Source organism: Musca vetustissima, unplaced genomic scaffold (assembly GCF_032173495.1).
Source record: "Musca vetustissima isolate MV318-11 ecotype Yass unplaced genomic scaffold, APGP_CSIRO_Mvet_v1 utg2717, whole genome shotgun sequence".
Taxonomy (NCBI): Eukaryota; Metazoa; Arthropoda; class Insecta; order Diptera; family Muscidae; genus Musca; species Musca vetustissima.
The window spans coordinates 25538-38280 of NW_026880900.1; the positions used below are offsets into that span (position 1 = coordinate 25538).

General features: G+C 36.4%; 1 protein-coding gene across 1 annotated transcript in view; it reads left to right on the forward strand.

Moving 5' to 3' along the window:
• LOC133326815 (dynein axonemal heavy chain 3) overlaps positions 1 to 12743 on the forward strand; it is a gene marked incomplete at its 5' end in the record, with an annotated part of 80056 nt that overhangs the window by 25267 nt on the left and 42046 nt on the right. Inside the window, 7 exon segments of the mRNA XM_061535420.1 lie at positions 3088 to 3213; positions 3688 to 3848; positions 7709 to 7951; positions 8051 to 8170; positions 8236 to 8781; positions 9408 to 9719; positions 9786 to 9933. Coding sequence (XP_061391404.1) covers positions 3088 to 3213; positions 3688 to 3848; positions 7709 to 7951; positions 8051 to 8170; positions 8236 to 8781; positions 9408 to 9719; positions 9786 to 9933 — 1656 coding nt within the window.

Genomic DNA, 12743 nt, shown 5'->3' on the forward strand with positions numbered 1-12743 from the left:
TCAGGGGCTAGGTCTAAATGCGGCTATAGTTCACTACCGAACCTTACGTTCTAATTTTTTATCTCTCTATCCTCCGCAGTTGAAATGATTACAAAAGGGTCTTAGAACCAAACACAAAACGCGCAACAAATCAGATAACTATTTTAATATAAACCAGTAAGGAAAGTAGTAAAGTCGGACGGGGCCGACTATATGATACCCTTCACCACTATGGGTATATTAAACAGGACTATTAACATGAAATTGGATGAAATAAAATACGTGATATTTATCCATATGTGAATCTACCTAGATCTATCCATAAAGTATGTAAATCGACTTCAAACAAATATAAATAGGTCATCCGTTGGGCTATGTCTGTACATCTAGAAAACGCAACTATGCTCAATTTTGTAAGTTGTGCAAAATTTGATGTCAATCGTGCAAATCGAAAGATATATAGGGACTTTGGGGCACCATTTACATGAAATCGGACGAAACTATATATGGGAGCTATATCTAAATCTGGACCGATTTTCTGGAAACTTGGCAGACATCACTCTAGGCTTAATTCAGTACGTTATGCCAAATTTCGTGCAAATCGAAAGATATATAGGGACTTTGGTGCACCATTTACATGAAATCGGACGAAACTATTATGGAAGCTATATCTTAATCTGGACCGATTTTCACGAAACTTAACACACACCATTCTAGACTCAATTCAGTACGTCATGCCAAATTTCGAGCAAATCGAAAGATATATAGCGACTTTGGTGCACCATTTACATGAAATCGGACGAAACTGTATATGGGAGCTATATCTAAATCTGGGCCGATTTACCCGAAACTTGGCAGACATCATTCTAGGCTTAATTCAGTACGTTATGCCAAATTTCGTGCAAATTGAAAGATATATAGGGACTTTGGGGCACCATTTACATGAAATCGGACGAAACTATATATGGAAGCTATATCTAAATCTGAACCGATTTTCACGAAACTTGGCAGAAATAATTCTAGGCCCAAGCCAGTACGTTATGCCAAATTTGGTGCAAATCGAAAGATATATAGGGATTTTGGTGCACCATTTACACGAAATCGGACGAAACTCTATATGGGAGCTATATCTAAATCTGGACCGATTTTCACGAAACTTGGCAGACATTATTCTAAACCTAAATGAGCAGGCTGTACCAAATTTCGTGCAAATCGAAAGATATATAGGGACCGTTCACATTAAATCGGCTAAATATATATATGGGAGCTATATCTAAATCTGAACTGATTTTTCCCAATTTCAATAAGGTTCGTCCTTGGGCCGAATAAGTGACCTATGCCAAATTTCATCTAATTCGGATCATAAATGCGACCTGTACTTTGTTTACAATTTAACATGGACAGACGGACGGACGGACAGACGGACATGCATAAATCGACTCAGAAAGTGATTCTATGCATATTCTCAAAAGGAATAATGGGTCTTACTCGATTATTTTTGCCTGTTACAAACATATGCACAAAGACATAAAACCCTGTACCACAGTGTGGTGAAGGTTATAAAAAGGGGGTTATATGGGGACTACCCCAAAAAGGGGGTGAATATTAATAATTTTTGGTAGGGAGATTTGTTACCATATACGACTACAAAATACCAAATTGCAGCAAATTCGGTTGGAAAACGCGCTCAAGAACCCCAAAATACCGAAAATTGGGGGTACCCTTATATGAGGGCTATCCAAAAAATGGACCTATATTCATAATATTTTGTGGAGAGATTTGGAAACTATTAAGAACTCAATGTACCAAATTTCAGCGTATTCGTTAAAAAAACGCGCTCAAGAACCCAAAAATACCGAAAATTGGGTGGTACCCGTATATGGGGGATATACGAAAAAATTGACCTGTATTTATAATTTTTTGTGGAGAGATTTTGTACCTATTAAGAACCCAATGTATTAAATTTCAGCGTATTCGGTTGAAAATCGCGCTCAAGAACCCCAATGTACCGAAAATTGGGGGTACCCTTATATGGGGGCTATCCGAAAAAATGTACCTATATACATAATTTTTTGTAGAGAGACTTGGTACCTATTAAGAACTCAAAATACTAAATTACCGGCAATTCGGTGGAAAAATACGATCAAAATCCCCAAAATACTGAAAATTAGGAGGTACCGTTATATGGGGGCTACCAGAAAAAGTTGACCTATATTTATAATTTTTTGTGGAGACATTTAGTACCCCATAAGAACTCAATGTACCAATTTTCCGCGTATTCGGTTGAAAAACGAACTCAAGAACCCCAAAATACCGAAAATTGGGAGGTACTGTTATATGGGAGCTATACCTAAACGTGGACCGATATATCCCATCTTCGAACTTGACCTGCCTGCAGACAAAAGACAACCCTATGCAAAATTTCAGCACCCTATCTCAATTCCTTCAGAAGATAGCGTGATTACAACAGACGGACGGACATGGCTAGATCGTCTTAGAATTTTACCCTGATCAAGAATGTATATACTTTATAGGGTCGGAAATGAATATTTCGATGAGTTACAAACGGAATGACAAAATTAATATACCCTCCATACTATGGTGGAGGGTATAACTAGAATGTCAGGGTCGAGTATGAATTTAGTCCTATCCCCAAATAATGATATCTGCCGTGTATTGTAATACAAAGGGAACATTTTAGGTTCGAAATTGATATTTATTGGTCTTTAATTAGGCATAGCACCTCATATAATTATAACTCTAAATGTTCGAGAATTCCTACAGTATGTATTCATTATTGGTCCTCCATCACGTATAGTTCCAAATATAACTGTGCCCTCTAAATTGCAGTATTTTGATGATTTTATACACATGTGTTATCAATATCGGTATGAGTTCCCCTGGTTCACTAAACAATTATTACAAAAAATTATGCATAAAAATTTAGAAATATTGATCTGACTATAACCTGGAAACAAATTTCTCAATATTATTTTTTTTTACAATTTTTCCCGTCATATTTTTAAATTTTGTAGCATATTTTTAAACAATATCTGTAATTTTTCTTCAATAATGTTTGGCCAATTACTCGTCTTATTACTTTTACAGGCAACTGATGAAGGCTACATCGAAGATATCAATGGAATACTAAATTGTGGTGATTTACCCAACCTCTATCAATTGGAAGACAAGGCAACCATAATGGAGAACATGACCAATATAGCCAAACAGCTGGTAAATGAATATTATTGGAATATATTGGTTCTGTAAAATGATGTTCTTACCCAAATTCAATTTATTTTATTTCCGTTTACCACAAATCACACATCATACGTTCCCAAAATCACCCATCGCGTTCTGGATAATATTTATGTTTGTTCTCTCTATCATAAAATCAATGCTGCCTGGTTGTGCCATAACGCTCACTCACACACACACAATTTCCTAATTTGCGGTACAATTTTTAAATATATTTGGAATGGGCATGTTGAATATCCGTATGTATATCGTTGAATATTGATTACTACTCACTGTAATTGGTTTGTCTTTGTGCAATATGATTTGGAGTTAATACCAAATTCTTTCACTAATTATGCTAAAATCAATTCTAAATTCATATCATGGCAACGGAACTGCAATCTCCTGCCTATTTTCTAAACTGCAAATAAAACGTGTTTATATCTGATACCTAAATGGTTATAATCAAAGGGTAAAAATATCGAATCAATACCAAGTGAAATGAACGCTTTTTATATTGAACGTGTACGTGAACAATTGCATGTGGCATTGGCATTTTCACCCATTGGCGAATCATTTAAGGAGCGTATTCGAATGTACCCGTCTTTGATTAACTGTTGCACTATTGATTGGTAAGTAATGGGGACTGTATATCTAAAGGTAGGCAAATTGTTGTGTACGAAATATAGATTGTGTAAACAGCAATCAATACGAATATAGTTTCTTCATTACAAATTGCAGAATTATTTGTCTACAACTTCGTTGACCAATGATGCCTTATTTAGTACATTTTGATATCCTGTCTTAACACACACACCCACATTGGGTAAAATTTCAAAACACAAACTTTAATCGTTTCGTCTGGACTATGATTATAACAAGGACATCATCACAATTTTATAACTAGGTTATTTTATGGCTGCCAATACGATCATATTTTACAAACCTTCTTCTTATTATAATCAGTAAATATGGTGGGAGAGGTAACTTTATTCTTACAGAGATTAATGGCAATACTGTTACGTTCATCGACTGAGAAGAAGACGTGACTAACATTTTTGAAATTTAAAACTATAATTTTCTGAGACTTACCGCTGATAATGCACAAAACGTACAAGAATATCTTTCCTTGCACTTGAGGGTTGATTTGCAGGGCAAACATTTTGAAATTTAAAAGAAGTAAAAAAGCCGTTATGTTCGATTTTTCCCAACTTTTTATACCCTCCACCATGTGATGTGCATTCAAAGTCGATAGGGACATTTACATTAGGACTATGTTATTGCGTTATGTAGTTGTGCCGAATACCGGATCTTTTATCTGGGCATTACATCAAAACTTGGTCCTACGTATACACTTTCCGCACAAAATTTGTTTCACCCTCCAACGGGGAAATAAAAAACCAGTAAGGAAAGTAGTAAAGTCGGACGGGGCCGACTATATGATACCCTTCACCACTTTGTGTATATTCAACAGATGAATCCTAACGGACGTCGCATTATTGAAGGACCAGTAAAATGAAGTTGGATCCATAAACATGTCATTCTGCAACGTACACAAAATTTTTCATTTGGTCAGATATAGAGTTGCTCCTTACAAAATTATGTAAATTAATTTATAGCAATCGGACACCCGTTGATTATATGGACAAATATCCGATAAAAATGAGGAGTTTGGTGCAACTATATCTGAAACTGAACCGATTTAAACGAGACTTGCCAGAGATTAATTTATATTAACTACAGTTTATTGTACATAATTGTGTGGCAATCGGACAAACCTTGGGTCTTTAGTGCACAATTTACATAAAATCGGAAGAAAGAATATATAGGAGCTATATCAAAATCTGAACCGATTTCCAACTTAGAAAACTTCATTCTAGACGTAATTCAGCACGACATGCCATTAGTGCACCATTTATCATAAAATCGATGCAGGTTGGGACAAAAAATATATATGGAAGCTATATCTAAATCTGAACCGATTTTTTTCGAAACTAAGCACACATCATTCTAGACCCAATCCAGTACACCATGCCAAATTTCGTGAAAATCGAAAGATATATAGGGACTTTGGTGTACCATTTATCATAAAATCGGACGAAAATATATATGGGAGCTATATCTAAATCTGAACCAATTTTCAGGAAACTTAACACACACAATTCTATACTCAATTCATTACGCTGTGCCAAATTTTGTGCAAATCGAAAGATATATAGGGGCCTTGGTGCACCATTTACCTTAAATCGGACGATAATAAATATGGAAGCTATTTCTGAATCTGAACTGATTTTCCCGAAACATAAAATACACCATTCTAGACCTAATTCATAACGCTGTGCCAACTTTTGTGCAAATCGAAAGATATATAGGGACTTTTGTGCACCATTTACCATAAAATCGATGCAGGTTGGGACAAAAAATATATATGGAAGCTATATCTAAATCTGAACCGATTTTTTCGAAACTAAGCACACATCATTCTAGACCCAATCCAGTACACCATGCCAAATTTCGTGAAAATCGAAGGATATATAGGGACTTTGATGCACCATTTATCATAAAATCTGAACCGATTTACAGGACACTTAACACACATTATTCTAGATCTAATTCATTATGCTGTGCCAAATTTCGTGCAAATCGAAGGATATATAGGGACTTTGGTACACCATTTACCTTAAATCGGACAAAAATATATATGGGAGCTATATCTAAATCTGAACCGATTTTCAGGAAACTTAACACACATTATTCTAGACCTAATGTATTATGCTGTGCCAAATTTCGTGCAAATCGAAAGATATATAAGGACTTTGGTGCACCATTTACATTAAATCGGATGAAAATATATATGGGAGCTATATCTAAATCTGAATCGATTTTTCCAATTTCATTAGAGTTCGTCCGTGGGACAAATAAGTGACCTGTGCCAAATTTCAGCCAATTCGGATCATAAATGCGACCTGTACTTTGTTTTCAATTAAACATGGATAGACAGACGGACGGACATGCATAAATCGACTCAGAAAGTGATTCTATGCATATTCTCAAAGGGAACCATGTGTCTATCTCGTTTCCTTTTGCCTATTACAAAGACATAATACCCTGTAACACAGTGTGGTGAAGGGTATAAAAACACCTTCAAAATACTGAATAAGAAGGGTTCTGTCAACTCATGGTCTTATATTCATAGTCTTTGTAACACATTGCCGCACTTCCCCGGCAAATTTGTTTGAAAAAATATGCCCACACCCCAAAATACCGGTGTAAATTATACAAACGGAGATGGCCCGGAAGCATGGCCCATCTCCGTTTGTGTGTTGTAATTATTCTATCATCTACACGAATTGAGAAAGATCCAAAATTTGTCTGGCAGGCAGGTCAAGTTCGAAGATGGGCAATTTCGGTCCACGTTCGGTAGCTACCATATGAGGGTAAAACAACCTCCCCCCCCCCCCCCCTTTTAGGTATTTTAGGGTTCTTGATCGCGTTTTCAATCGAAATTTAGTACATTGAGATCTTATTGGATAGTAAATCTCTCCACTAAAACTTATAAATATAGGTAAATTTTTTCGCGTAGCCTCCATATAAGGGTAATTTGGGTTTTTGGGTAGTCGTATATAGAAACAAATCTCCATCCCAAACATGTTTAATATTCGACCCCTTTTGTGGTATTAAAATAGTTATCTGATTTATTCCGTTTTGGATTCGATATTCTATCGGCCCGCATTTATGCCTAGCCCCATATCTAACGATTTTCGGTACTTTTAACCTTTAGCGTTTTGTGATGCTTTCTCAATTAGGCGTAGCATTTCATATAACAATTTTTCTTCTGCAGCTTCCACCAAACCCCCCGAAATAAAACCTGTGTACGTTGCACCCTCTAAGTTGTAGCATTTTGTGGATTTTATACACATGTTTCATCCTACCATACGTCGCCAATATCGGCCCTCATTTTTGGGATTTTTTAAAAAAATCTCCATTAAAAATTGCTGTAATTCGTATTTGGTGTATATTACGGTTTGCAAGAAGCTCTTGGTGCAGTTGTCGGTAAAGGTCCACTTTTTGGTATGTTCCCTATATTTTCAGTTCAAGTAACTGCCAGTATACCAATGGTGGATGGTATCTAAAATCGACCCGGCCGAACTTATCGCTTTTTTTACTTGTTTGTTTTTGTAATAATCGGTTCATGTTTAGGGGATCAACTGGTCGTCATGTATACGCCTGGATGTATACAAAGTCGCGCAGTAGTCCATTCTGTGTATTCCAATTCACTTCACTGTTCAATTGTATGCAACCTGAGTTGAAATAAATCAATTTGAAAGAAATAAGGATGTCATACCTACATCAGTTTATATTTTATCAATTTGTTAACATATTTTTTCGTTGCCACTCTCGAATTTCCCCTTTAAATCAACTTTGTTTTTTTACCACCCATATTGTGCCGCAATCCACCATCAACTAAACTAAATGGAAATCGAAAAACTAGGTACATGCCTTGGCCGGTAGACGCTTTGGAACGTGTTGCGGAATATTTTATTAGTTCCATGGAATTGGGTCAGTCGCACGATACAGATGAAGCGGAAGCCAATAAGTCAGTTGAATCAATCGATTCCAAGGAGAGCAAAAAGAGTTTAGAGGATGTCCACGAGATTGTGCTGAGTGATTTGGAAAAGGAATTGGTAAAATGTGTAATGCATTTCAATCAATCTGTTCTAGAGGCGAGCGAAAGGTAAATCGTTTGTGTTGCATTCGGCGCTGGTCATGGACACCACTCGACACAGTCACAAATAACGCTGAGCTGTTAAAAACATTGAAAACTATTTTACAGATGCTACACGGAATTGGGTAGACGCAATTATGTCACACCCTCATCCTACTTGGAAATGCTGAAGGCATTTAAAGCGTTCTACATAAGGAAACTCGACGAGATAACGAAATTAAGGGACAGGTACGAGCAGATTGCAATGTAAACTTACGTGTTATGCCCCTTCACACCCTCATTCATGTCCTTAGGTATACAACGGGTTTGGAGAAGTTGGAGTTTGCTGCCGGTCAAGTGGGTGAAATGCAGGCCAATTTGTATGAATTGCAACCGAAGCTAAAAGTGTTGTCAGAGGAAACGGAAAAAATTATGGTAAATATTGAACGTGAAACAGCGGAAGCGGAAAAGAAAAAAGAGGTAGTGGGTGCCGACGAGGCAGCGGCCAATGAGGCTGCCGCAGCAGCCCAGGCCATTAAAGATGACTGTGAAAGTGATTTGGCTGAGGCAATACCAGCCCTAGAGGCAGCATTGGATGCTCTCAACACTTTGAAACCTGCCGATATTTTTGTAGTTAAGTCTATGAAGAATCCCCCGTACGGCGTTAAATTGGTGCTGGAGGCTGTATGCGTTCTGAAGGGATTGAAGCCGGATCGTAAACCTGATGCTTCGGGTCGAATGGTTGAAGATTATTGGGCTGCATCATTGCGCATGGTTAGCGATATGAAATTTTTGGAATCTCTAAAGACTTTCGATAAAGATAATATACCGCCGGCAATTATAAAAAAGATACGCGAGAAGTGAGTATTCCGAATTGTTTGTAAGTATTGTATTATACAATGGAATTAGCTGTAATGTTGTACTCGTATTTTCGGATCTAATTGGGTTGCAAAGCTTTCTACTAAAATTTACATCATTTTAAGGACTTTGGACAGGTTATTCAACCGAATTAGCAGTAATTTTGTATTGTCGGATGTAATTGGGTAGAATTTTTTTCTACCAAACATTAACAATATTTTTAAAGTCAATGTAGATACAGTAGAAATTGTTTATACGATAGCCAAGGTTTCGGCTGTAGCGATATTTCGTTATAAATGATATAAAATAAAAGGGCAGAAATTGTTTCTCGCTGTTGTTGTGGCAGCGCTATTGCTTTTACACTATGTACTGAGATGACAGACGTTGGCCGATAAAGACTCGTGCCGTTTCGGATCGTAGAACCCTTTGTATTAGAAACGATAAGCAATATGTCATTATAATCGGTGTCGTTTTAAATGATTTCGATTTATATATACACTGATATATATAATGACTGACTGATAGATCAATATATAGCTACACAATTTATTGTAGCTCCTCTGATAGAGATTAACAAAAGTCAAATCAGTAGAATACTATTGACAAAATACATTTAATTTCCTTGCAGATATGTAGCTGATCGCGATTTCGTACCGGAAAAGATTAAATCAGCGTCGACGGCATGTGAAGGTATTTGTCATTGGGTACGCGCTATGGATGTATATGACAAAGTGGCCCGAATTGTTATGCCCAAAAAAGCTGCCTTAGCCGAAGCCGAAAATGAATTAGCATCTCAAATGGAAAAATTAAATGCAAAACGTGCCGAATTACAAGTCATATTGGATAAATTGCAAAAGTTAAACGATTATTTTGCCGAAAAGTCAAGACAAAAGAAGGGCCTAGAAGATGAAATCGATAATTGTGAAAAGAAATTAAATAGGTAAGGAATATATGTGCGTATTTTTATATATATTTACACGTTTGTTTTATCAATTTATTACTATAGAGCTGAAAAATTACTTGGTGGCTTGGGTGGTGAAAAGATACGTTGGTCCGAAACTGCCCATAATTTACATCAATCCATAAGCAATATCGTTGGCGATGTTCTTCTAGCAGGTGGTTGTACAGCATATTTGGGATTTTTTCCTACTGAGGTAAATATCTAATTAAGTCTGGTGAAATTTACATTGAAATTGTTTATTTATAAGAATATTGGAAAAGTTTTTGAGTCATTGTAAGCAGATATATAATTATCCACAACCCTTAGAGCCACCCTAAGTGGCTGTTTGAGTGAAACCTTATTAATAGGCAAAATATACAAAAAAAAGTCATAACCCTAATGCATACATTCATACATAGGGGATCTTGTTTTCTACCAGAATGAATAACTTTGACTATACCTATCCACCTTTGAACTTACCTAGTAAACTCCAGTAGAAACCATGGGGCCTGTTTTATGCAACATAAAATCGGAGACAATGGGGATATATACCAGTAAGGAAAGTAGTAAAGTCGGACGGGCCGACTATATGATACCCTTCACCACTATGGATATATTAAACAGTACTATTAACATGAAATTGGATGAAATAAAATATGTGATACTTATATATATGTGAATCTACCTAGATCTATCCATAAACATGTCATTCGTTTGTTACAATGGGACAAAAGTATGTAAATCGACTTCAAACAGCTATGTCTGTATTTCTAGAAAACGCAACTACGTAATTCTATGCTCAATTTTGTACGTTGTGCAAAATTTGATGTCAATCAGAATAACATGAGGAGTTTGATGCACCATTTACTTAAAATCGGGCGAAAATATATCCAAATATGAACCGATTCCAACGAAAGTTGTTACTAATTTCAGTACGTTTTGTTCCTATAATAATATAAGGGAGCTATATCTAAATCTCAACCGATTTTAACGAAACTATACACACACATTCTGGACTAAATTCAGTACGCTATGCCAAATTTCGGGAAAATCGAAAGATATATCTGGACTTTGGTGCACCGTTTACATTAAATCGGACGAAAATATATATGGGAGCTATATCTAAATCTTGACCGATTTTCACTAAACTTAACAGACATCACTCTAGGCTCAATTCAGTACCTAATGCCAAATTTCGTGCAAATCGAAAGATGTATAGGGACTTTGGTGCACCATTTGCATTAAATCGGACGAAAATATATATGGGAGCTATATCTAAATCTGAACCGATTTTCACGAAACTTGGCACACATCATTCTAGGCTCAATTCAGTACGTTATGCAAAATTTCGTGCAAATCGAAAGATATATAGGGACTTTGGTGCACAATTTACATGAAATCTGACGAAACTATATATGGGAGCTATATCTAAATCTGGACCGATTTTCTCGAAACTTGGCACACATCATTCTAGGCTCAATTCAGTACGTTATGCAAAATTTCGTGCAAATCGAAAGATATATAGGGACTTTGGTGCACAATTTACATGAAATCGGACGAAACTATATATGGGAGCTATATCTAAATCTGGACCGATTTTCTCGAAACTTGGCAGACATCACTCTAGGCTTAATTCAGTACGTTATGCCAAATTTCGTGCAAATCGAAGGATATATAGGGACTTTGGTGCACCATTTACATGAAATCGGACGAAACTATATATGGGAGATATATCAAAATCTGGACCGATTTTCACGAAACTTGGCAGACATAATTCTAGACCTAAATGATTAGGCTGTACCAAATTTCGTGCAAATCGAAAGATATATAGGGACCGTTTACATTAAATCGGTTAAATATATATATGGGAGCTATATCTAAATCTGAACCGATTTTCCCAATTTCAATAGGGTTCGTCCTTGGGCCGAATAAGTGACCTATGCCAAATTTCATCCAATTCGGATCATAAATGCGACCTGTACTTTGTTTACAATTTAACATGCACAGACAGACAGACAGACGGGCGGACGGACATGCATAAATCGACTCAGAAAGTGATTCTATGCATATTCTCAGAAGGAACCATGTGTCTATCTGGTTTCCTTTTGCCTGTTACAAACATATGCACAAAGACATAATACCCTGTACCACAGTGTGGTGAAGGGTATAAAAAACTTTGAACAGATTTTCACAAATTCCATAGTCTCTGTAAAATGGTTTCTCCCCACTTTGGCTGCCTTGCAAGTCTTTGTCATAATACGAAATACTGCAATTTCACCTGAGAGTATTTTGTTTATTTAATTCTAATACACATCGCAGCTCTCGAGTTGACATATTTCAAAATATTGCATGTTTTTATATATTTTTATTTATCGACCGGTCCTGAGAAATGTTATACTCCAATTTATTATTAGTATTAGGAATCACGAATCTAACATTTATTTTCGGGAAATCCTTAAATTTCTACGCATTGCACAACATTTCTTTTTTAGTTTTCTTCGAGTTCTAATACATTTGTGTACACTCAGTTTTTTTACGAGACTTAGATTTGTTATTAATTGGCTCTAGTGTACGCATCACCACGAGGGCAATTGGATTTGTTTTCACAATATATGCACAGTCATGTTAAATTCTTGTTTGTGTTTTATGTTGGTGCCAATCTACGAGTGACATATACTTCGATACCGGACCCAAACTATACCAACTGTTGATATTGTTGGTGTAGGAAAACACACACACCCATGGTATATTCGATTCGTTAGTCTTTGGTCACACCAGTTGCCTGCGGGTAGTTGCAGGCATCGTTACCAGGGTATCAATGACGACAGTATGTTATTCGAACAGAGCAATACTGCTGGTAACGATAATGTTGATGGGGCCGTTGGTACCAGTTGCTGAAATTTATATTGTAAATAAAAGATACAAAAACCAACGTTATTGCCGGTCGCCATACTCTCTCTCAAGCCACATTCACATCCTGCCCCATCATGGTAACCTTAACTGAACATGAATATGCATGTGCAT